General features: G+C 42.8%; 2 protein-coding genes across 2 annotated transcripts in view; one reads left to right on the top strand and one right to left on the bottom strand.

Annotated features, from left to right (window-relative positions):
* Positions 1-2,367: 2,367 nt before the first annotated feature.
* Positions 2,368-8,766, top strand: LOC306998327 (uncharacterized protein; the record flags this gene model as incomplete). The annotated part of the gene is made up of 4 exons (XM_079612292.1): positions 2,368-2,586; positions 4,254-4,382; positions 7,492-7,685; positions 8,667-8,766. 4 exons carry the CDS (start codon positions 2,368-2,370, stop codon positions 8,764-8,766), a joined length of 642 nt encoding a protein of 213 aa, XP_079468418.1.
* A 15,207-nt stretch (positions 8,767-23,973) lies between these two features.
* Positions 23,974-26,735, bottom strand: part of LOC306998035 (NACHT, LRR and PYD domains-containing protein 12-like) — a 69,669-nt gene continuing 66,907 nt past the window's right edge. Inside the window, exons 14-16 of the mRNA XM_079611767.1 lie at positions 26,098-26,271; positions 25,429-25,590; positions 23,974-24,626 (exon numbers count right to left, since the gene is read on the bottom strand). Of these exons, the coding sequence (XP_079467893.1) occupies positions 24,554-24,626; positions 25,429-25,590; positions 26,098-26,271 (409 nt within the window). The 3' untranslated portion in view covers positions 23,974-24,553. The remainder of the gene's footprint in view (positions 24,627-25,428; positions 25,591-26,097; positions 26,272-26,735) is intronic.

The following is a 26,735-nucleotide window of genomic DNA, read 5'->3' as shown; positions in this document are numbered from 1 at the left end:
CTCCCTGTTAATTAGTTTGGTCTACTCCATTGAGTATCTTGAAACACGCCCCCTTTCACGTTTAATTTTACAGCGAGAGAGAGAGAGATATTGATCCGTTACTGCGAATTTATCTGAGCAGATAATTACAAATAATTGTCTATGGATGAAAAGCTGGAAGAAAAGAAGCAAGTTTAATATCACATGATAGCCTAATAGTAGCCTATGCCATGAGGATTCATGTTAATGCAAAATGTTAATGTCTTGATAGTTTTATATTAATATTGTTGTGTGTCTTAATGTTCTTCTGTTTGTTTCCCTTTGTTTTACAAATATTATTTAATATGTGTTGTGTTATTTAAAATAAATGTTTAAATAGCATTTATTTTTGTATTGTGTAATATTTTTATGCTATAAGTAGTGTTAAAAATTATTCTGCACATTAATGAGCCAATGTGTTATGATGTGGGATGTGGTGGGCTGCTGTGGGTCAGAAAGTCCAGGGCCACTTTTTGGTCTCAGTCCGCCCCTGTGCGGCAGTCTGCGAGCGAACTGCAGCGAGTAACCTCGTTTTATTATGTTCAGCACCCATTCTGATATGCCAGAAATGGTTTCCCATGCTTTTCCTTATATTTCTTTCAGGGCCAGTAAAAATATAGAAGGGGCCAGCAAAACTCTGATCTACTGGCCCCGGGGGCCAGTGGGGAATTTTTTTTATGTTGAGCCCTGACATTACATTATATATTTTGAACTTGTGCTGCAAAGACAAAGAACAAAGAACTGGAAACATTGGACTGTAAATAGTCAACCAAATGAGGAGTAACAAGCTAATTAACAATGGACAGGAATGAGAAAGAAACACATGTGAAAACTGGGTCAGCTGAAAATGAGCGAACAGAAGGTGAACACAATGCAAACAAAGACAAAACAGAATAGTCTTGACAATGTGCACCTCATGCAGAAATAAAACAAATGTACAAGAAGGAAAGTTGTCTTCCTGCAGGGATTATTTCCTGCAAATGAAAAATAAATAAACTAATAAACCAACATGTTTTGGATTCTACAGGATAATAAAGACAGTAAAAGTCTGATATTTTGCAATTTTACCATTTTTGTTTATTAGATTTAAGTACAACATTTTTTTTATATAATAGCTATAAAACAAACTATATATATATAATAAATAGTAGTAGTAAGGGTAAGAATATTACAGGCAGTTATAAAAAATAATGATTACTCACCATTACAAAATTATAAATTTATGCAAACATCCAAGACATTTCAACATTCAAGAGGTATGAGTATACTGTATACACTTTTACTGTATAAATAATATGTCAGTATCCAGCTTTTTGCCCTTTTGATAACACTATTTACATCCATTCTCTCCATTGTTTGACATTCTCAGCACTGAATCACAAATGCAAAGCAAACGGTAAACAAGGACTAGCCTGATTTTTATCCTTTCCACTGGCAAGGAACCCCATGGTTTTCAAGTCTTCGCAATGTCTTAACAAATGATTGCAGAAACTAGTTCATTTCTAGGCCCAAACCACAAACTGCCAAGAATAACATGCTTTGCCCTCAGATTAGGGAGGAGCTTGTTGATTGTGAGTTGATGTGGCCAGATGTGAAAAGATTTGAAAATTGAAACACATTCAACATTCCATGACACTGAAATATTCGTCAATTTTGGGTCATTTAGTGCACCGTAAGATTTGTAAATAGTGCCACCAAATATGTTTTTAACGTTTTTTTAAGTTGCTCTTTGTCCTTGACCTTTGTAATCTGGACTTCAAAAGTGTCACAATGAAAGGATTTCATGAACTTGTATAAATTATCTAGAACACCATTGGTTGAATCAGGATGTGGAGATTGATAAGATCTAACAAGGCACTCAAAGCCACTTTGGATGTTTGGATGTCTGAGGCTGGCAAGTATGCACAGTATAGCTATAGGGATTCTTCATTAGTATTTTTGGTATTTTTTCATATATTTTTTCCTCACTGACACAACACTCTTTCTTCTGTGCTTTCCTCACAAACAGTGGTTTCTGAAATCTAAGTATTGCATTAATTGAGACATATAAGTGTGTAAGACTAGAAATTATCTAGAATAAGCCTTGACTTCAGTCACAGTAAGATGTTTACAAGACACAAGCAAAACTCTTCACTTCCTTTTACATGCAATTTTCACCATTCTGATTATTCACTAAGTATTATCTTTTTTGTGCCTGAACTACAAGAAAGAGCAGACTACTTTATTCACTTCTGAAGGCGGGGTTGGACTTAACATCACAACTCGACGTAGCCTAATTAATATTTATGAGTCGTGGTCGTCTGATTTGGCGCTGAATTCGTTCTTGTCAGTTGAGTTTCCTGCTGTGGCATGGAGTCAAAACTGGACCCGTACTTAGATTCTATACAAAGAATGATAAATGATGGACCCACGGACGAGCAAGTGTCAGATTTTCTTCGATTTGAATGTGGCATTTCAAGGGGTGCATCAAAAGCTAACATACGCCGCGTTAGTGCTGAACGGGGGTTAAAGAGAGTGCGTGTACAGGATTCCCAACTAGAGGTTGATGTCGCAAAGGCAATTACCGAGGTAAGCAACATAAAACTAAATGTAGGCTGTTAAGTTAAATATTTCTTTGCATTTTCATAATCATGAACCAAAACGACCAGCTACAAGTAGTTGACTATATACCTGACCCTAAAAACAAAGAAATGTAGATGTATAATTTACAGGTTGCATATCAATGATACCACAATGTGTAACGTATACCGGTATTATTATTCGTTTAAAAAAATAAGTTGAAGCAGCACCACAAACTATCAAGCCAACCATCCTGGCCGAACTCCTCCATAATGTCATTATTATTATTGTTTTTAGTGATATAAATGTGTGATCTGCAAGTTTCTTATTTTTTTCCATTTAGACTTGTAGCGACAATGGCATCTGGTCAAATTAGGGATACAAACACATCTTCATTGTATGAAAAGACAAGACATCTCTGTAACTCCTCCAAAGAGACATTAGTTAAACACCCCCCCCCCCCACCCCACCCCACCCCACGGCGTCTTTAAGTCTGTTGAAACTGTCTGCGCCCTGAAGCAGTCTGCGCCCTGCTCCGAGGATTAACGAGGGAACGCGCCTCGGCACGAGAACCTGCGCTCCTCTCAGACACTCACACAAAGAACTGTGCAAGTATCAACTCTAACGAGTTTTAATGTTTTAAGGTTCGATGCATTTAATGGCTCTCAAAGGTCTGTGATTTTGCCATTTAATAGATCACTCGTGATCTATTCTCTCTCTCTCTCTCACATTCGAACCTCCTGCTCCAAGTCGCTCTCATCCTCAGAGCATTCTCTCATTCTCTCTCTCTCTCCCTCTCTCATCTGTTCTCCGTTTTGTCTTGTATTTGTTTTACTGTAAGTTATGTACATAGACATATAATCAGTGTATATTGTGTAGTCCGTATATTCTGTAGTTTTGCATTTATTAAAACAATATTATAAAATGACTGGTGACTGTTTTAATGCCATAAACACAAGGTCAATGAGATTTGCGACATAAAAGCTACCTGCTCTTATTATGGTTATTATTACATTAAGGTAGTTTAATTTTATAAACCCAGGAAAGTTAATATTTCTTGGAGTTTATAAGAAGGGACAACTTTATTGAGAAATTGCTAGGTTAATCTTATGGTCGTTTGCTGGACGAACACCGATTTGATAATTACATTAATTTCCCTTAAGGATTATCTCATAATCGATCTGAAATAAGATTATTGAGTTTGTGATTGATTATTCATATATTCATATAATCTATCTATTTTCAATTTCGATAATTTAATGTATCTGTAATATGCAATATATTAAAGGTATAGCGGAGGATTTTCTTCTTCCGGGTGGGTAGTGTATACTATTGGTCCACCTAAGTGTCAATCATTCTGGTGATATGTTTACGTAAGGCCGTTCACACGCTGGCGTGCGCTAAAAGCACATGTTGGGCTTCCCACTGATGCCGCAGTCGCGAAGATTCTACTAGACAGGTAAAGTTTGTCATGCTATTTGGAGAAATCCATTTAAAATCACTGCTAGTAGGCGTTCCCTCTCGGTCGGGAGCAAATAGAAATTGGAGAGGGCGGGTCTTTTCTAAAAGTTGGAAAGATCCTCCGCAATACCTTTAATCATATTCATGATTAGTCATTAAAATTCCCTATAGATCATTTGAGCTAATGTTCATGGTATGACCCAATGCCGTTACAGACTGGACCAACCTATGGAAGGAAAATGATGACTGGGTACCTGGCGTCAAAAGGAGTTAAAGCGTCAGAAGGCAAAGTGGGACAATTGCTTCGAAACATTAATCAGCCCTATCATATGTCACAGGTCGGGGCGGGCCAATCAGGCTGCACCCACCCCTGAGACCCGTACCACCCTTGGGGAGTCGGACAGAAGCCAGGCAAGGAGGACAGACACAAGGCTTCAAACAAACAGTATTTTATTGACTATAAAAATGGATAAAATTAATTAAAATGGTGAGTCTTCCGAGCAGGGTCGTTCCGTCCTGCGGACCCGCCGAAGGCCCACTTACGGCTGGGGAGCTTCACTGCAAAGCAGTCAGGTGAGTATACAGGCACATATTCCTTCTCTTCTCCACTGGGGAGCTTCACTGCAAAGCAGTCAGGTGAGTATTCAGGCACATATTCCTTCTCTTCTCCACTGGGGAGCTTCACTGCAAAGCAGTCAGGTGAGTATTCAGGCACATATTCCACCTCTTCTCCGTTGGGGAGCTTCACTGCAAAGCAGTCGGGTGAGTATACGGGCACATATTCCTCCTCTTCTCTTCTCCACTGGGGAGCTTCACTGCAAAGCAGTCAGGTGAGTATTCAGGCACATATTCCATCTCTTCTCCGTTGGGGAGCTTCACTGCAAAGCAGTCAGGTGAGTATTCAGGCACATATTCCATCTCTTCTCCGTTGGGGAGCTTCACTGCAAAGCAGTCAGGTGAGTATTCAGGCACATATTCCATCTCTTCTCCGTTGGGGAGCTTCACTGCAAAGCAGTCAGGTGAGTATACAGGCACATATTCCTCCTCTTCTCTTCTCCACTGGGGAGCTTCACTGCAAAGCAGTCAGGTGAGTATTCAGGCGCATAACCCTCTTCTTCAGCAAGTGACAGACAGAGAACTTACGGCTGGAGAGCTTCACTGCAAAGCAGTCGGGTGAGTATACAGGCACATATTCCTCCTCTTCTCTTCTCCGCTGGGGAGCTTCACTGCAAAGCAGTCAGGTGAGTATTCAGGCGCATAACCCTCTTCTTCAGCAAGTGACAGACAGAGAACTTACGGCTGGAGAGCTTCACTGCAAAGCAGTCAGGGGAGTATACAGGCACGTAATCCCCTTGAAGGGCCGGCAGACACAGAGCTTACGGCGGGAGGGAGTTCGCTGCAAAGCAGACAGGTGAATATACAGGTACGTAATCCTCTTCACAATGGGCTGTCAGATAATACACTCAAATATCTGTGGAGTACAACAGTGTTAGCCTCTTCTTATGTCTTTAGAACGTGATAGGAACTCAGGTAAGTAATGGACATCCAGCGGGTTTAAGTTTACACTTCACACATCAAATCAGTGCATCACATCACTTCATCACTTCAGTTTCAGCACTCAGTGGGAAATACATATATAAATGGACGTCGCCCATTTTCTGACCTGGCATTCACATCAGGGAGTCCCATAGACACGAGAGAGAGGATGGAGATCGATTGGACTACTCACAGTCTCTCACAACGATCTTACTGTCCAGCGATTTTCTCCTTCCAGTTGAGTCAGCATGGTCCTTCTCTTAAACTCACAGTGCCGCGCCTGTCTGCCAGCCCCACTTCCTCCTCAGCCCCACTTCCTCCTCAGCCCCACTTCCTCCTCTCCCCCGCTCACGCTTCCTCCGAGATGCCCAGTCCCCAAATAACTCTCTCCCTTTCTTCTTCTTTTTTGTTTTTAACGGCGGTTGGCAACCAGCTTTCGGTGCATTACCGCCACCTTCTGCTCCGGAGTGTGAATCAGACGATAGGTTTACACTCTAGGTCCCAAAAAATTAAAAAAATTTAAATAATAATAATTCTAATCACACAGACAGTCAATCATTACCCAACTCACTTTTCAACTCACATATCTATCTCTATTCTTATAACCTATCAAATAAACCCGTTTCCCTTAAAAAAGTTATCAATATTCTAACCTGTGCTCTGTCATCTATGTTCAACAACCCTTTTAATGTTAATTCCTGTACCCCTACTTCCCTCAAATGATTCTTCATTATCTCTCTCTGTACCTCATACTTTCTACATCCTATAATTATGTAACTCTCTCCCTTTGGTCTGTACTCTCTCCTATTATCCTCCCCTAATGGCAACGTGTCCCAATCGCGGAGCTTCAATCCCCTCGTGCACAGCTGCCGGCGATTTTGGCTGATCACCCCATTCGCGGGGATTTTTTCATAGACAGTATATAAACTGGACACAGCGACCCCATAGGTTTTAACGGAGAGAAATGAAGTCAATTAGAAGCACTCACTTCCTGATCGCAAGGCGAACTGCGCAGGCTCAAACTGAGCTTGACGACGTAGATGTGACGTGAGCAACCTGTAGGTCTTCTAGTAGCTGTGCCGAGAGAAATCTGAATCATTCCCTTCCGAATCCCGCAGAGACGGAGAGCGTGGGTATTAGCTGTCCATGAGCTAGCAGCGGGAGCAACTTTATCCCTCTCTATGGGCTTCTCCCTTGACTTTATGCCTCCACGTCCTCCCGATTGCTTGCGAGCTTCTCTGCCTGTCCATACGGTAATTTTTCGACTTGTGCAACAGAGTCGCGCTTCTTTTCGTGTTTCTTTAGAAATAAACAATGGACAAACGGTGTCTTTAAACGCCTCAGATGTAAAGTTATTCGCTGTCAAAGTGACGCCAAAATGAATGGGAGTCAATGGAATGCTAACAGCAGGTGGGGGTCCGCTAGCCAATGGCGGCGCCCGGGGATGCTTCAGTGTCTTCCGAAACACTGCCCCCCTGGATTTTTTGCGCTAACCCGGAACTAGCCCGGTGTTCCGTTGTTATGGGTCCGGCAGGAGGCAATCTCGGCGAATATTAGTTCCGCCTTGCAAGAAAAAAAGTTTTAATTTCGTCACCTTGTGACAATATAGCTCGATACAATGTAGGTGTTGTAATTTTATATTTTTATAGATGTGTATTATATTTGTATTTTGGCAAAAAAACGTGTGTTGTCTGCTATTTCAGTTGGTTTAAATGGCATGCTTTTAAAGTTGTTAGATTAAATAAAGGTTAATACAAAAATAATTCTAGCATGAATGTAAAACTGTAACTGAGAAATCCTGTAAAATTGTGTTGATGTTACATGATATTTCTAGTGTAGGCAATACATAGTAATCGCTGTCTCTGTGATTTATTTTCTCTTTTTCACATGTATGAATGTAATCTTTTAATTTCAAAGGGATGTCGGAACATAAATCCAGTGCCTTACAGCGCTGACTACACGGGTCACAAATTACACATAGACCAAAATAAAAAGATGGTCATGTTTGGTGTGACCCATGTAGCAGCTATAGATGGATTCTCCAGTAAAATTGTTGGACACTCCACTATGCCAGTAAAAAACAACTTGGTCATATATCAAGATGTTTACAGGTAACTTGAAATTTTCTGTCTGTGTATTTTTTGGGCTGTCTTTTTGGGTAGTTTGATGTGCTTCCATAAATTTACGATATCTGGGCTGGATTTCCAGATAAAGCTGGATTTCCCTAAAGCAAGATCTAAAAGCTGTTGAATTTGCTGCCGTGGCAGGCGATTTTATTTTACTTATTTATTTATTTTTCCTCTGACATAGTAGCCAGGGGACTAAAGTTTTTACAGATGAAATAGAGCACATACACTAAATTGGTCCGCGGAAGGTGCCGCCTTTGATATAGCACAAGTTACTATTCGCTGTATCTCTGCCATAGTTTGCCTTTAAATAGACTTCTAAGCCTTTACTAATTAAAAAGCTAACAACCATCAGTGTAATTACAATTTTATTCTTTGCATGAACAAAATTAATTTAGCCTAATTGAACACTGGTTTTATTACTACTTTAGAATTATATTTGTATAGACTGAGATGTAAAGAGACTTTTTGCAGTGGTGGCCATTAGCAAAGTGACACTGTCAACAGTGATAAGGAATAGCTAAGAGTGAACCAGACCAACCTTACAAACGAATGTCTTAAAGAAGGTATACTTAACTAAGAATGTTTCAGGAATCACGTATTAACATTAAGGTACAACTTAAGGTATAGTTTAAGAAACCCAGTCCTGTAGTGAAGCCCGTCTTAATAGATTATTGGATAAAAAGAGATGGCAGATTGTAGTCCAGAAACAGGCCATAGTCATATTCATCCAAAACTTTTGGGAATAAATAGTTGTTTGTTTTGTTGTTAGAGAATGTAATGGATAAAGATTATAAACATACGTTAATTCTCGTTTTTTCCCCGAAACTTTACTTGATTCAACTGTTATCTGAGCATTTGCCCTGAAAATGTGATCATATTCAAACATATTGATTAATGTGTAATGTGTATTTTGTGCATAGTTTACCATCTAACCTGTATAAATATGCCTTTGTTGTCTTGCAGAAGTGCTGTGCTAGAATATGGCATTTGGGACCAGGTCAGGGTGGATCTTGGGAAGGAGTTTTTCTTGACACTTTTCATGCAGGAGAAACTGGTGTGTTAGTGTGTGAATGCTCCACATTTTAGGTTGCACAAACTATGTTATTATTTTCATAGTAAAAAGATGATTTATTATAAACATCATACAACTTTTTTACAAATATTTTTTTCATTGTGGAACATCCAAATTTTTACAATGAAATCCAAATATAGTTTTTGAATTAACTAATAACAAACAGAAATATAATTTTGTTAAAATAAAACTAATAACAAACAGAAATATAATTTTGTTAAAGACAATTTATTAACTTATCTCAGGTAAAATTTCTGATCTGTACAGTGTAGTTGGATTAGGAACAAAACATTCAGAGCCCACAGCCTAAGCACAATCGTTACTCTTCAGCACAATGGTAACCACAAAATTCAGTCACAGAAACAAATCTAAATGTCCAACATAAATGACCTTTAAACATTATCATAAACTACCAACATTGTTCCCTGCAAAACTAAAAAAAAATAACTCTAAATTTACTTTCCTAATGCAGTCCCTGGCAAAGCATGCTGTGAAATACAGATCCGCAGCACATGGCAGCGTTTAGCATCGTAAGCCTAAGTAGATGGTAGAGCCTTTGCAACCAATTGTCTCTACAATCAACTTAGCTCACGATTATAGACGACGCCCTGAGTGGTGGATCTGTAGCATGCTTTGTCAGGGACTGCAATAGGAAAGGGAATTTAGGGGTTTTCAGTAAAGGGAAAGATGTTAGTAGTTTGTGTCAATGTTTAATATTCAGTTGGACATTTAAAGGAGTTTCTGTCATAAAATGTTGTGGTTACCATTGTGCTGAAGAGTATCGCTGTCAATTGCGATTTTCACTTTGATTCAACTAAATGTTTTTAATGATCCCAAATCACAATTTCTAATTGAAGCAAAATTCGTCGATCAGCAAGGAGCAGGTGCACATGTGTCGAACGTGTATTGTATGTTAAGTCGACGTAACTCAATTAGGTTAAAACGGCTTTCCCCTGTTTTATGTTTCAACAAATTGATTGAAGTAGGTCACTACAACAACATTAGAATTTGTATGTAGAATCAGGTAGAAATACCTCCTTAAAGCAACCAGATTTAAGAACCACAGCTCCAGAGGTCCAAGATTGTATGTAATAAACTAACTTCCTTAACTGTATGTAGCTGTTGTGCTAGTCTAATTTTTTTCCTTTAAAAAAATCAGAATCACACTATTGAAAGAATATGGCCTGAAGTAAACAACAGGGTGAATTATCCACTGAAAGGGGCACTAATGCAATCAGTGAACCAGGAGGAGCTGGACATGGAAGATGACCTGATGACCTGTACTATCTTGATGACCTGCACTATCTTGATGACCTGCACTATCTTGATGACCTGCACTATCTTGATGACCTGCACTATCTTGTCAGGTAGCTACAGTTGGTCTTGAACGTGTGGTGCAGTCCTGGAATGCTCACCGGATTCCAGGTAAAACGTTTAAGTGTGAATTATTTATTAGACATGTGCAGGTATCAACATTTAATTTCACAGTAATTACTTAAGGTTACATTTTTTTTTAACAGTATTGCAATAAAGACCAGGTTTAAAAATGTTTCTCTTTCTTAACGACAAGTTACAATTCGTGGGATGTATATTAAAATAGCATGCAATATGCCAAAAAAAGTTTAAACGTTTGATTTAAGAAACAAAATTAACCTAAATAAGCAAATTACTAATTGAAATAACCCCATGCCAAGGTCTGTAGGCCAGAGGGTCACGCTCTCTTTTTTTGGATGCTGGCCGGCTCTTGAGCAAAAGGCTCTCTGCCTTTGTCTCTCTCTCTCTCTCTCTGGTAATATTTACGTATGCTGGGTACAATTAATGGTTTAAGTTATTTTCATATCATGCATCTAATTTTAACAATTTTAAGTGTAAGCATAATCTTATTTTGTCATATTGAACCTTTTTAATTCATGGGTTCAAATTAAAACGAGATAATTGCTTATGAGGAAAATGTGTCTTATTTAACCAAATTACTTTGAGACGCTGAAAAGACGGTAACACGCGCGTCCTTCACCGGCTGGCCGGAAACCGGAAGTTGGGCGATCAGCCGGGCCTTACACTTAACATGTAGCTAATTAATCATGTCGCATTTATATTCTGAGCTCATATGCTTGCCTGTACGTAGTATGCTGTATTAAGAGGGTGTTCTGAATTTCGTCTTTTAGTATAACGGTCTTAATGCATTAAACCTCATGCGTTTTAGAATGTCCCAAAGCAAGTCCACTGTGGATTTGTTTATATTCTCTCTGGGCTATACTCATTCAGCTTGTGTGCGTGTTGTTATTTACTCCATTTAATCTCAGTTGACGTGGTGTGCTAACGTGCCAGATGGACGTCTTTGACTATTAAAAAAAATAATAATAATTATTGAAAGGATCCCCATTAGCTACAGCCGTGCTGCAGCTATTCTTCCTGGGGTCCTGAAAAATATGTACATAAAAAATTAAAAAGGTAAATCCACAAACACATACACATACATATACACATGTATATACACATATCAACGTACATATGTACCCTCATACGGGCATGAGATATACACATATAAAAACACATTCTACACATACGCCTATAAATATACCTACACATGTGCATGTACATACATATTCACACACATCTATAAATAAATATAAACAGTCAGATGTATTATTTTGATAGATGCTGTTTTACATTTAATTTAAATTTATTAGCATTGTTAGTAAGCATGATATGTTTTGGTAGTTTATTCCATTCCTTCATACCTCTGAACATAACAGTGTTTTTTATGGCATTTGTTCTTGCTATGGGTAAGGTGAAGTTGCCTTTAGTTGCATGTCTGGTACTGTACTGATGATTGTCTACACTAAAAGAAAGATGCTTGAACAAAACAGAAGGCAATTTTGAGATGGAAATGTTTCTTATGAAAATGAACAGTGAATACAACAGTCTATCTTCGACCAACAACCAATTAAGATCTTTGTGCATTAATATAATATTTCTCCTAGCTGCACCTAAGTGCTACACGAGCTGCTCTATTCTGTATAAGTTGTAATTTATTCATATTTTCACCAATGGCATTCGACCAAACTGCTGGGCAATAGTCGAGGTATGTCAATATTAGTGCTTTCATCGCATAATTCATAATATTTGTAGTTAAAAAATGTGCATGTCTTCTCATAATAGATATACCTCTTCCCATTTTTGCAATAATATTATTAATATGCTTTTTCCATGATAATCTAGAGTCAACTATTACACCCAGCAGTCTGGTCTCATGCACCTGTTCAATAATTGCGTTATTAATTTTAATATTAATTACAGGATTTTGATTAATGTTATAATTTGAACCTAAAATCATGCAGTTAGTTTTTACTGTGTTTAATGCCAGTTTATTTAATTTGATCCAATCTACTACATATTGTAATTCTATATTTAGAACAGTTTCTAATTCCATATGTGTACTTGCTGATGTATATATAGTTGAATCATCAGCGTACATGACAATGTTAGCCTTGTTTAAAATATACGGTAAATCATTAGTAAAAATATTAAATAATATCACTACAAATAAAATAAATACTATTACTCCATGTCTATGTATTTTTGTAATGTTGTAGCCGTGAGTGTCGTGTTTTTTAAGATGGAATGAAAATACAATTAGTGCTTTAGACACATAATGTAACCTGTAACCTGAAGGACCTCCAACACTGCACGTTTTCTTTGTCTCCCTAATCAAACACATTGGATTCAACTCATCAGCTCATTGACCCATGTGATAATGAGCTGATGAGTTGAATCAGGTGTGTTTGACTAGGGAGACAAAGAAAACGTGCAGTGTTGGGGGTCCTTCAGGACAGGTTTGAGAAACACTAGCGAATAAATGTCAGTTTGAAAACACTGAATGGACCAATTAGATGTACTGTATCTGGAGTTGACCCTTTTCGTTAACCATTCCCTAGTGAAAAAAAAGTATACTTTATTGTATTTGAAATATATTCCCTTGTTCAATAGTACATTGCAAATATACTACAAAAAAATACTATCTTTAAATATATTAAAAGTATATTAGCATCATGCTTATCTATTTTTATAATACAACTTTTAACACACTTTAAAATAATAGTACTTTAGTATATTTTCTAAAAAATATATTTAAAAGCAAGCATACTTTTAACATATTGCTAAGAAGTGCCACTCTCACTTGACATATTGCTTCCGGTTGGGTGAACGCTGGCGTGTTTGTCTGCCGCTGCTCTCCGGTGTTTGTTTTGTTTGTTTTTGACGTTTTGTTTGTTTTATTTTCTTTCCTGAAAACTGCAACCGACTGACACAATGTGGATTTACCATCCTTTCTCATGTGTTGCCATTATCTGGATTGTTTTAACGTCACTGTTTCATTCAACGACGTCGCTGTTTCTGTATACAGCGACTGAACTCCACCGGCTGCGGTGTTACTCTGCTGGACCTCCGCCTGCACTCTACCCTCACCTGGATATCCTTTATCGTCCCCGTCCCAAATACATCCATCGTGGGTCCCGTCGGGGCTTTCGGTATGATGACTCGAAGGATATAAGATAATTCTGGACCTCGACTCCCCGAGCAGCAAGGAAAACTCGGCGGACTACTGACCTGAGCGCGCTGACTACCATATCCAGAATGGCCAGCCCTTTGCTCTGTGGAAATAAACTCAAAGTTGTTCTTCTTAATATCCGTTCACTCTCCAACAAGGGTCTCCTAATCAGTGACATTATCGACAATAGTAAGTTCGATTTTTTTCTGCTTAGTTGAGACCTGGCAGCAAGAAAACGACTTCCTAGAGTTAAATCATGCATGTCCTCCTGGGTTTGTTTACACTTCGCAACCTCGCATCATTAGACGCGGGGGAGGTCTCGCGATACTTCACAACTCTATTTATAAAACATCCCCGTTGCCTGTACAAACGTATGCCTCCTTTGAATCGGCTGCTTTACTCATCAGCGGTCCATCACCCACAGTCTTAGCAGTTATTTATCGACCTCCAAAATACTGCAATACTTTTATAAATGAACTGTCTGTATTTTTAACCCATCTGTGCACCCTATCACCTAATCTTATTATCCTGGGTGATTTTAATATTCATGTGGATAGTCCCAACAACCCACTCACAAGAGAGTTCACTTCCTGCTTAGACAGTTTTGGTCTTCAACAATACGTGAACTTTCCAACCCACTCTAAAGGCCACACTCTGGATCTTGTCTGTTGTTCAGGAGCTGTACCTCAGGACTGTGCTGCAGATGCAATACCTATAACTGATCACAAACTGCTCTCTTTTAATGTTAATGTCCCACTTTCTAAATCTAAACAACTGCGCTTGATGTCATTTCGGAATATAAAAAAGATTGACACCTCAGCCTTGACTACTGCAATTACTAATTTCCCACCCAGTGATCATCTTACTTCTCCTGACAACCTGGTCACCTTTTATAACCTTGAATTACAACAGCTTCTTGACAGTTTTGCACCCCTTAAAACTCGGACAGTATCATTCACTCATTCTGTGCCCTGGTATACACCTGAACTCCACCAGCTCAAAACCAGGGGCCGGCGCCTGGAACGCCTTTACAAACGAACTGGTCTCATGATACATAAAGAACTTTATAGCGAACACATTCATCTATACAAAGATGCTCTTAATGCTGCCAAAAATGTCTTTTACTCTCACTTAATTGAGACGAGAGATGGTAATACTAAAGCATTGTATTCAACTGTAAATCGTATTCTGAAACCTCCTGATGCACTTCCTGCACACCTGTACTGCACTGCTCAATGTGATAAATTCATGTCTTTCTTCAATGGAAAAACAACTTCCATCCACCAACAATTGGCCTCTTTGGCTACTCCTTACTGTAATTCACCGCACAGTGTCTCAAATAACTCTCCCCTCTCGCTCCTCTCTTCTTTTAATTTGCCACCTGAAGAAGAAATTTTGCAGTTAATAAATAAATCTAATTCTTCCACATGTTTACTTGATCCTTTACCAACTCACCTGGTAAAGGCTTGCTGTTGTTCCTTATCTTCTCTTATAACTCGTATTTTACATACCTCTCTTAGCTCCGGCTTTGTTCCACCATCACTTAAAATTGCTGCCATTACCCCAGTTCTTAAGAAACTCGGTGCTGACCCAAACAACTTAGACAATTTCCGTCCCATCTCGAATCTGCCATATATCTCAAAAATTCTTGAAAAAGCAGTGGAAGCACAGGTCCATGCACACCTTAGTCACAATAACTTGTATGAGTGTTTTCAGTCAGGATTTCGTTCTCACCATAGCACTGAAACAGCATTGGTGAGAGTAACAAATGATCTGTTAATGGCTGCTGATGGTGGATTATTATCTATTCTTGTTTTACTCGACCTGAGTGCAGCTTTTGACACAATTTCACACAGTATTCTTTTAAACCGCTTATCTGACATTGGTATCACTGGTATTCCTCATGCATGGTTCTCTTCATATCTCTCTAACCGTACACACTTCATACAATTGAAAACATTTCATTCCCAAATTTCTCCGGTTATATGTGGTGTCCCCCAAGGTTCTGTCCTAGGACCCCTATTGTTTCTAATTTACATCCTCCCACTTGGCAATATTTTTTCAAATTTTGGTATTAAATTCCACTGTTACGCCGATGATACACAGCTTTACATATCTACCAACCCTGACTCCTTCCTTCCCCCTGCCTGTCTTACCAACTGCTTGCATGAACTAAATACCTGGTTTTCTGCAAATTTCCTCAAACTAAATAGCAATAAGACTGAAATCCTTCTCATTGGAACTAATTCTACTCTCTCTAAGTCCAGCAGTTTCTCTCTATCCATCGACGGTTCATCCATTTCTCCTTCCCATCAGGTTAGGAACTTGGGGGTCATCTTCGACAGCACCCTTTCATTTCAGGCTCACATTAATAACATTTCCAGGTCTTGTTATTTTCACCTCCGTAATATTGCTCGCCTCCGTCCATTTCTCACTCCGCACAGCTCTGCTATTCTTGTTCATTCACTTGTCACCTCCCGCTTTGATTATTGTAATTCCCTATTATCTGGTTTACCACATAAATCTCTTCATAAACTTCAGTTGATTCAAAATTCTGCAGCCCGTATCATAACCCGGACTTCATCTATGCAACATATCACCCCATTACTACACCAGCTACATTGGCTTCCTATCAAATTCCGAATTGATTTTAAAATTCTCCTCCTTACATACAAATGTCTTCATAACCTTGCTCCACCCTATCTTTCTGACCTATTACAGCTTTACACCCCTTCTAGAACTCTCCGTTCTTCTTCACTGGGTCTCCTCCATGCACCTTCTGCTCGCCTAATCACCATGGGTCACAGGGCTTTTAGCCGTGTTTCTCCACATCTTTGGAATTCTCTCCCAGCCAACATCCGTAATTCAGATTCCTTAGTCCAATTTAAAATCAAACTTAAAACCCACTTATTCAGAACTGCTTATCTTCCTTGACTAATTTTGTGCACTCAAGTCTAGCACTTTTATTGCTGTTTTTATTGACATTGTGTTTATTGATATATTGTGATTGCTACTTCTCGTTGTAAGGTGACCTTGAGTGTTTTGAAAGGCGCCTCAAATAAAATGCATTATTATTATTATAAGTGCACTGTAAGTAAATTGGTAATAAATATATGCTTAATTACACTTTTAAGAAATATGCTAAAAACAAGCATACTTTTAACATATTTCTAACAAGTGCACTATAAGTACATTGGTAATAAATATGTGCTTAAATACACTTTTTAATGTGCATTTGTTATTGAAGACAAAGTGTGCTATTTGTAGTATTTGGATTAAGCCAAAGGTATTACGGAGAATATCATTTTTACTCAAAAATAATAGACTTGTATATTGCTCGTAATGATTTTGTAATGTACTTGTAACACAGATAAAGTACACTTTATTATCACTAATCAAGTATGTAACTAGTCCCTACACAAGCATATACTTAAAGTATACTAAATATACTTGAAGTTGTTCCAATTTAGCACACAAAAGTACACTAAATACACTTAAAGTTATGCTTTACTACAATTTAAATACAACTAAAATATACTTAGTACAAAATTAGTTGTTTCAAAATAGCACACTTAAAGTTAACTAATCCTTAACACACTTGAAGTATACTTATAATTATTGTGGCTGCAAGTATACTTAATATATATTTTTTATACATTTATGTTATATTTCTTGTATGTTTCGAAGACACTTGTAATTAATTTGTAATGTACTTGTAACACAAATAAAAAACACTTTAATACACTAATCAAGTATGTAACTAGTCCCTACACAGGCATATACTTAAAGTATACTAAATATACTTAAAGTTGTTCCAATTTAGCACACAAAAGTACACTAAATAGATTTAAAGTTATGCTTTACTACAACTTAATTACTACTAAAATATACTTAGTACAAAATTAGTTGTTTCAAAATAGCACACTTTAAGTTAACTAATCATTAACACACTTGAAGTATACTAATAATTAGTCTGGCTTCAAGTATACTTAACATATATTTTTTTCACCAGGGTTTATGAAGGTTAATGTGTCAGTCTCCCTTTTGCTGTTTTTAGTTCAAGAACGTTTCCTCTAAAATTTTTATGTTGAAAATCTTTGGATGTAAATTATTCTACACCACATTCAGGAAAATCTAACATGTTTGGCAAATATTACTTCATGATAGCGCCTGTTAATTATCGCAGTAGATCTTAGTGTTCAGGCATATGTAATTGTGAATCAATCGACTGCCACTGTAAATGCCACAGGCCTTAACTGTCATGGATGCCTCCGATTTTGTAAATGACCTTCTATCATCTGTTAAAAGTCCCTTTCCTTATCAAATTACTGAAATTATGTTGATTAGATGCATGTTCTTTTGTCTAATTTATTTATTTATTTTTCCCTAGCAAAGGGGATTCCTAATGTTTTGGCTCATGGAGGATGCCAAAGAGAGTGTCTGTGGATCTTTTGCCAAATGCAGTGGAGGCTGCAGGCTGGTATGACCATGAAGCAAGTTCTTCATTGACACGAGTTTCAACTTTTGGGAGGAATCATTTCAATCGCCAGAGGACCAGGATGCTGTGGAGAGGCAGTTCCCTTTCGTTGTCACTTCGAGTTACGTCGAATGACGACGAATGGGGTTCGCTTAGAAGCCTATCCTCTTCGAATATTAATAAAACGAGCCAATGGCAAGCAAATGCCATGGGTCTGCTGAATTTGCATAGCGTAACTCCGCCCCACAGTGTGGGTATATAAGGAAGTGAGCCGGCAACATGCAGATATGTTTTCGCTTTCGGAGCCAAGTTAATCCTTCACTCCACAAGCCATCCTGAGTATCATCTCTTTATTCCTCTTCGAGACGAGCTTCCCTCCAGGTGTTGGTGTGACAGCGAGTTCCAGCGAGTGCACATTCCCTGCGATCTGAGCAGTGATCTGCCAGTGTGTGTGTGTTCTCTCCCTGGTCGCTTCAGTATCTGCGGGGATCTTCCTTCTCTCTAAAAGAGCAAAGCGCGTGGCACGTCTTTTTAAAGATGCATCGCCCGTGCCCTTCTGGTTGTGGTCACTGGCTGTCTGATTTAGATGGGCACAATCGCTGTTTTTTTGCGTGTTTGGGCTTAGAGCACGCCAAAGCAGCGCTTGTGGATGACTCATGTTTTCATTGCGGAAACATGACCATCGCGACACTACGGTCGAGACTCAGTGATCTCGAAAGAGTGAGAGTCCCCTCATCCACACCCCGATCTACCAGCTCTAGTGCAAATAGAGCTGGTACTTCGGCTGGTGGCCAGGGTGACCTGAGGGTGACGGTGTGGCAACAACAACCGACGATTCGTCCTCGGGCCACATCCCCCTCTCAAGTGCCGCAACCCGCGAGCCGACCAGATGATGCGCTCGATCAGTCCCGGCCAACGGTCGGCGGCGGACCGAGTGCGCCGTCTGGCGCTCCTAATGACGATGCTATGTCGATCACAGCATCACAAGGTGGGCAGGAGTCCTCGGGAGATGAGGGGTCGGCTGTGCTGCCGCCTCCGGGCGCGTCAGCATTGCCCGATCCTGATCCCGAGCTGACGGCCATGCTTTCCCGGGCAGCCGCGAGCATCGGGTTAGAGTGCAATCCGCCACCCTGCCCCGAGCGCTCGCGTCTGGACGATTGGTTTTTGGGGGCGGCCGCCGATTCACGTCGGCGTCCAACCCCAATGCCTTTCTTCCCGGATGTGCATGAGGAGGTCTCGAGGTCCTGGAAGACACCCTTGTCTTCCCGTGATCGCTCGGCGACCTCCTCCGCCTTTCCTCCTCTCGATCAGGCGGCTGTTTACGGGTACACTGGGGTACCTATGGTTGAACGCTCTGTTGCGATGCAACTGTGTCCTCAGAGCGCTTCTTCCCGTGGTGATCCTAAGCACCCCTCCAAAGCCTGTAGGTTTTCGTCGACCCTGGTGGTCGAAGACCTATAGAGCTGCGGGGCAGGCAGCCGCCTCACTGCATGCCATGGCCACTCTGCAGGTCTACCAGGCCCAGATGCTCAGGGACATGCACGAGGGGAGGACTGACCCAGGGCTCTTCAATGAGCTGCGTGCCGCCACTGACCTCGCTCTCCGGGCGACGAAAGTGACCGCACGCTCCCTGGGTCAGGTGATGTCCACTAGTGTGGTCCAGGAGAGACACCTCTGGCTCAACCTGGCCGATATGAGGGACGCTGAGCGGACTCGTCTGCTTGACGCCCCCATATCCCAGGCTGGCCTCTTCGGCGGAGCGGTTGAAGACTTCGCCCAACAGTTTTCAACCGCCCAGAAGCAGACTGAGGCTATAAGACATATTCTGCCCCGACGGCCCGCTGCTGCCTCCACCCAGCCGTCGGCTCAGACGCCTCAGCCTGCTCGCCGCCGAGGGCGCCCTCCCGCGGCTCCCGCGGCTCCCGCCCCTCCCGCACGGCCCCAGCAGCAGCCTTCACCCGGGCCGCGTCGTGGAGGACGCCGCAGGCAGGCGCCTCAGCCCTCTCCAGCCCCGCGCCCCGCTTAACGCCAGGCCAAGCGGCGCTCCTGAGATGGGCTGCTCAGAGATGGCTATCAGTTTTTCACAGGAGATGGTAGCAGGACCACTTTTGAATCTTTTGTTCTCCACTCCCCGCTGCTCACCCACGGGTGGGCAGCACCCTAATGTGGTTAAAGAAAGAACTGATATCCCCATCTCTGAGCCCCCAGAAGGGAATGACAGTGCGCGCCGCCCACGGGCCCCGCCGCTCTCATCCCCTTCTGTCGCCAGACCCCTGCCAGAGCACGCCCCCGTGGAACGCTGGTCCTTCCCTGGCCTCCTCTGGCAGGACGCGGCTAATGACCGTGCCCCCACACCGGGCCGCTATGCCACCCACGTCCGGGCCGGTCATTCCGCTTCGCTGCACCCCCGGGGGGACGTCTGTCGTTCGCATGACCCCGCTGGCACAGTCCTTGGGAGCCTGGTTAGAGCTTCCCAACCTGTCCCGCTGGCTCGCGCGAACCATCAGGCTCGGCTATGCGATTCAGTTCGCGCGATCTCCTCCCCGCTTCAGGGGAGTCCGCTTCACTATGGTCGTGGAGGACGCCGCAGGCAGGCGCCTCAGCCCTCTCCAGCCCCGCTAAACGCCAGGCCAAGCGGCGCTCCTGAGACGGGCTGCTCAGAGATGGTTATCAGTTTTTCACAGGAGATGGTAGCAGGACCACTCCTTCCCCCGGTGGAGGGCCGGGGGAGAATCTTTTGTTCTCCACTCCCCGCTGCTCACCCACGGGTGGGCAGCACCCTAATGTGGTTAAAGAAAGAACTGATATCCCCATCTCTGAACCCCCAGAAGGGAATGACAGTGCGCGCCGCCCACGGGCCCCGCCGCTCTCATCCCCTTCTGTCACCAGACCCCTGCCAGAGCACGCCCCCGTGGAACGCTGGTCCTTCCCTGGCCTCCTCTGGCAGGACGCGGCTAATGACCGTGCCCCCACACCGGGCCGCTATGCCACCCACGTCCGGGCCGGTCATTCCGCTTCGCTGCATCCCCGGGGGGACGTCTGTCGTTCGCATGACCCCGCTGGCACAGTCCTTGGGAGCCTGGTTAGAGCTTCACAACCTGTCCCGCTGGCTCGCGCGAACCATCAGGCTCGGCTATGCGATTCAGTTCGCGCGATCTCCTCCCCGCTTCAGGGGAGTCCGGTTCACTATGGTCGGTGGCAATGCCCCTGTCATGAGAGCGGAGGTCGCCACCCTGCTGGCGAAGGGTGCGATCGAGACCGTCCCTCCAGCCGCAATGAGGTCCGGCTTCTACAGCCCCTACTTCATTGTCCCCAAGAAAACCGGTGGGTTACGGCCAATCCTGGATCTGCGCGTCTTGAACCGTTCCCTTCACAGGCTTCCGTTCAAGATGCTCACGGCCAAGCGCATTTTCGAATGTGTGCAGCCACAGGATTGGTTTGCAGCGATCGACCTGAAGGACGCCTACTTTCATGTCTCCATTCTTCCTCGACACAGACCGTTCCTACGGTTTGCTTTCGAGGGGCAGGCATACCAGTACGCGGTTCTCCCATTCGGGCTGGCCCTGTCTCCTCGCGTCTTCACGAAGGTCGTCGAGGCAGCCCTTGTGCCGCTACGGCAACACGGGGTTCGCATCCTGAATTATCTCGACGACTGGCTAATCCTAGCTCACTCTCGGGACCAGGTTTGCGAACACAGGGACCTAGTGCTCCGGCACCTAGCCCGTCTGGGCCTTCGGGTCAACTGGGAGAAGAGCAAACTTTGCCCCGTGCAGAGGATCTCTTTTCTCGGTATGAAATCGACTCGGTCGCCATGTGCGCGCAGCTTACGAGCGATCGCGCGCAGTCACTGCTGACTTGCCTGAGACAAATCGAGGGCAAGAGTGCGGTTCCACTGAAACTTTTTCAGAGGCTCCTGGGGCATATGGCATCTGCAGCCGCGGTAACGCCGCTCGGATTACTTCATATGAGACCGCTTCAGCACTGGCTTCACGATCGAGTCCCGAGGTGGGCATGGCACCAGGGCAAGCTCTGAGTACCAGTTACTCCGACCTGCCGTCAGACCTTCTCCCCGTGGACGAACCTCAGCTTTCTACGGGCCGGAGTGCCCTTAGAACGAGTTTCCAGGCATGTTGTTGTGTCAACGGATGCCTCCTCCACGGGCTGGGGTGCCATGTGCAATGGACATGCTGCCGCGGGCTCCTGGACAGGTCCCCACCGCCTATGGCATGTCAATTGCCTCGAGTTGCTGGCAGTACGTCTCGCTCTGAGAAAGGAGGAAGGACCTCCTTTCTCAGGGACGGGGCACCCTTTGGCACCCTCGTCCCGATCTTTGGAACCTCCACGTGTGGCTCCTGGACGGGACGAGGCAGGTTTGAGTACCCTACCACCAGCGGTGGTGGCTACCATCACTTCCGCTAGAGCATCGTCCACTAGACATGCCTACGCGTTGAAGTGGAACCTCTTCGTCTCTTGGTGCTCTTCTCACTCAGAAGACCCCAGATCATGCCCGATCAGTGTTGTGCTTTCCTTCCTGCAGGATGGGTTGGAGCGAAGGCTGTCTCCCTCCACCCTGAAAGTATATGTTGCCGCTATCGCCGCACATCACGACGCAGTTGATGGTAAGTCCGTGGGAAAGCACGACCTGGTTATCAGGTTCCTGAGAGGAGCAAGGAGACTACAGCCTCCTCGCCCTCCTCTCGTTCCCTCTTGGGACCTCTCAGTGGTACTAACTGCCCTGCAGAGTGCTCCCTTTGAGCCTCTGCAATCAGTGGAGCTTAAGTTCCTGTCAATTAAGACAGCGCTCCTGGTTGCTTTGGCCTCCATCAAGAGGGTAGGGGACCTGCACGCATTTTCTGTAGACGTAGCGTGCCTGGAATTCGGGCCGGCCTTTTCTCACGTGATCCTGAGACCCCGGCCTGGATATGTGCCCAAGGTTCCCACCACTCCCTTCCGGGACCAGGTGGTGAACCTGCAAGCGCTGCCTCTGGAGGAGGCAGACCCAGCCTTGGCATTGCTCTGTCCAGTACGCGCCCTCCGTGCTTACGTCGACAGAACGCAGTGTTTCAGGACCTCAGACCAGCTCTTTGTCTGTTATGGTGGGAAGCTGAAGGGAAGGGCTCTCTCCAAGCAAATGTTGTCTCACTGGATAGTGGACGCCATTGCTTTGGCTTACCAGCAGCAAGGTCGACCGTGCCCCCTTGGTGTGACGGCCCACTCCACCCGGAGTGTGGCCTCCTCTTGGGCTCTAGCGCATGGCGCCTCGCTAACAGACATCTGCAGAGCTGCAGGCTGGGCGACACCCAACACATTCGCCAGATTCTATAATCTCCGAGTGGAGCCAGTGTCCTCCCGAGTACTCGCTTCAACCAGCCGGTGCTAGGACCCGCTCAGGTGTCTTCGCTTGCTCGCCATTCCACTCCACGGACTGGATACGTGCGATATTCTCCTCAGGTGAGCCTGATAAGCCCTGAGTTCCTCCAGCGCTGTTGACGTCAACGCCAGAGTTATGCCTCCGGCAGCTTTCGCGTTGGCTAGGTGCCACCATGTGCATGGTTCCCCCGCTGGGCGACCCCCACGTGTGTATTTCCACTGTAAGCCTCCTTCGAGCATGTGTCTTTCCCTTGGCAAGCCAGTCTGCCACCCCTGGGGTTGAAATACTCCACCCTACGGGCTGGACACCCCAGTGTTTTCCGTATGCACCCCCCTCCGGGTCATATGTGTTTTCTTAAGTCCCCCCCCCCCCTTCGGGCGGGCACTGATTGCATATTTCCACTGTGATATGCTTCCCAGTGTACCTTGGTATTCCTGTTTTAAGTAGGAGTCCTTCGTCCGTGCTAGTCTCACGACAGGGAGCTCAGACTTACGCAGGGCACTGGAAGACAGCCGAGGTGGCGTGATTGGACTGGGAACCCCATTCGTCGTCATTCGACGTAACTCGAAGTGACAACGAAAGGGAACGTCTCGGTTACGGATGTAACCCTCGTTCCCTGAGTAGGGAACGGAGACGTTACGTCTTCCTGCCACTTCCGCTGTACCGCTGGAACAGCCGAGTTCAGCCTTGGCTCCTTCAGCGAAGAAACATATCTGCATGTTGCCGGCTCACTTCCTTATATACCCACACTGTGGGGCGGAGTTACGCTATGCAAATTCAGCAGACCCATGGCATTTGCTTGCCATTGGCTCGTTTTATTACTGTTCGAAGAGGATAGGCTTCTAAGCGAACCCCATTCGTCGTCATTCGACGTAACTCGAAGTGACAACGAAAGGGAACTGTACATCAGACACACACATAACTAACTTCATATACAATAAAACAATAACAATAAACATTCTGTGTTAGAGAGATAATGTACATGTTTAAAAGTTACATGTAAACTTTATATCTTTGAAACATTTGTGCTATACTTGTCAATCACATTCATGATTAGAAATATTTTAATAATTATGGATGAGTTCAACCCAAACATGATTATATTTGCAGGCCTGATAGTGGAGATTTCTGCGGACACTCATCTGAGCTTCTTCCTCTGTTCACCTTTAATTACAACTAAACCATCATTTGGCTGAATAATAAACCAACATTAATCTTTCAATATCACATGTTTCTAATACGCATGCTAACACACATGCTGCTTTATTGAACTGTGAAGTCTGAGTCTCTTCCTCCTGTATGACACACATTAATCACACAGTTATTCTCCTCATAGACAGCAGTGACTCTTCTGTGGATCTCCTAATGGTTTCTGCTCCTCTCATCTCCGTTTCACAGATTTAAACCATGATGTAAACAATCCACCGACGTTTGGTGATCGATCTTCATCTACACTGTAAAGTAGAACAGAAGAGAAAACAATCAGAGGAACAAAGAGCAAATTATTATATTTCAATTACATTTTTTTGAGTACAAATAAGTTAAATTGAATTCCTGTAATCAGATTAATTACCAACTTTACATGATCCTGCATATGTATTTGTGTATTTAAATATACAGTAATAGATTTAAAACCTGAATAATGTTTGTGTGTGTGTGTGTGTGTGTGTGTGTGTGTGTGTGTGCGACTCCTATTGAGTCTCTGTAAAGGAGAAACTAATGAGTGTACGGCGTATGGAATAAACCACAGGGAGCAAATACTAATGTTACTTTGAGTTCAAACACACACCTTTAGTTAAAGCCGCTTGTCCTCTAGTTTAAACATGTCTGTCGGCTCTTAGTAAATCACTGAGAGTAAAGTAAGTGTAGAGGAGTGTGACGTGTGGCTCGTCCCAGTAAAAACACACTGGAGACAGAGACATTTCTCCTGTGAGCTGAAGCTGGACCTGCACTGAGTTTAGCAGGAGTGCAGCGCTTTCCTACAATCTGACCAAGTCTGTTTTCACACTGAAATGATTCACTTCTACTGACACTGTTCATAAAGCAGGTGTTGATGTGTAAGCTGTGACCGTGAGCTTCTGTTCTCTTTCCTCCTGTGTGTTCAACATTTCAATAACTTCACATTGTGTTCTCACACAAACCCTTTGTTGCAATAAAGCTTAATGATCATTTCCTTTCACGAATGTTTGAAAGGTGTGTTCACATATCAGAGGAAAATGAAGATGTCTTTAATGTCTCAGAGTGATGTTTCCTCACCTCAGGACACAGTTTGAGTCTCGTAGCTCGTCTCTGAGCCGCTGCTGTGGGTCTCCTATATTATTGTCTCTCAGCTCAAGCTCTTTTAAAAACTGCAGTGCTTTTGAGTCAGTCAAAGACTGAGTTAGAGAAGAAACATCTGTAATGCCACAGCGATATAGACTAGAAAGACACAAAGGAAGAGAGGAAGAGAGATTATCTTACAAACAAATCATGAATTTTACACAGATATAATGTGAACTCAGACTCACTGTGAGATATTGAGAATAAAGTGTTTTAGTTTAAAAATAACAATAGTTCACATCTATGATGATCATCTTATTGAAGAGCTACAGCAGCATTTAGTGTCCAATAGTCTGTTCTGAAACCCAGTCACACTAGTTCTGTGCGCTGGAAGACACGGTTTCTTCTCTTTCATTTTAACTATTTATTTGACGTCTCTCTTCTTTATTCTCTGTTGAAAAGGCAGATTTCTGCATGTACACAATCAGTACATTGTATCAAATGCTGGAAGTTAAACAATTACTATCTAGATAAAAACATAAAATGTGAGCAATAGGGAAACTCCAGAAAGTGCACTGCTATAAACAATGAAACATAAGCCCTGCTGTCTTCAGATAAATAAACTTCAGTCACACTGTAATTGCTGTACAGTATAATAACACTAACTGTAGTTCCTCCAGCTTGAGTTGTGGGTTCATCAGTAGATCACTGAGGTTTTTCACTCCAGAGTCTCCTAGTTTATTCCCGCTCAGGTTCAGTTCTCTCAGGTGTGACGGGTTTGAGTTCAGAGCTGAAGTCACATCAGAACAACCTTCATCTGTCATATAACAGAAACTTAACCTACATTAGCAGAGAGAGAAGAAAATAAGACAGAAGAAAAGAAAACTGTTTATTCTGTAACGTCACATCATCTTCATCAGCAAATAAAGCAGACAGAGGAAGAGAGATCTTCATCTTTATTTCACCAGATCTCAAAATACTACGGTGAAAATGTGTGCAGAAATATAATGTGAACTCAGACTCACTGTGAGATATTGAGTATAAAGTGTTTTAGTTTAAGGAGAGACACGGCAGGCAAAAACATTGTTTTTTTTTTCACTGGTCAATTTTGAGATTTTGGGATATTTGTCTTCAATAACATGTCTTCTTTCTCAGACTTGTGGTGGAAAAAAGTCAGAAATACACATTTAGGTCTTTATTTTATTACACTTTGTCTGTATGCGTGTGTAGATTTCTCATAAATTCAACAAAAGTTGGTGTTATAAATCATCCGCTGCTCCGCAATCTCTGTCAAGTCAAGTCAA

This window comes from Phoxinus phoxinus, assembly GCF_949152265.1.
Source record: "Phoxinus phoxinus genome assembly, chromosome: 5".
Taxonomy (NCBI): domain Eukaryota; kingdom Metazoa; phylum Chordata; class Actinopteri; order Cypriniformes; family Leuciscidae; genus Phoxinus; species Phoxinus phoxinus.
Note: the sequence above shows the minus strand (reverse complement) of the source record. Positions and strands in the feature narration are given on the sequence as shown.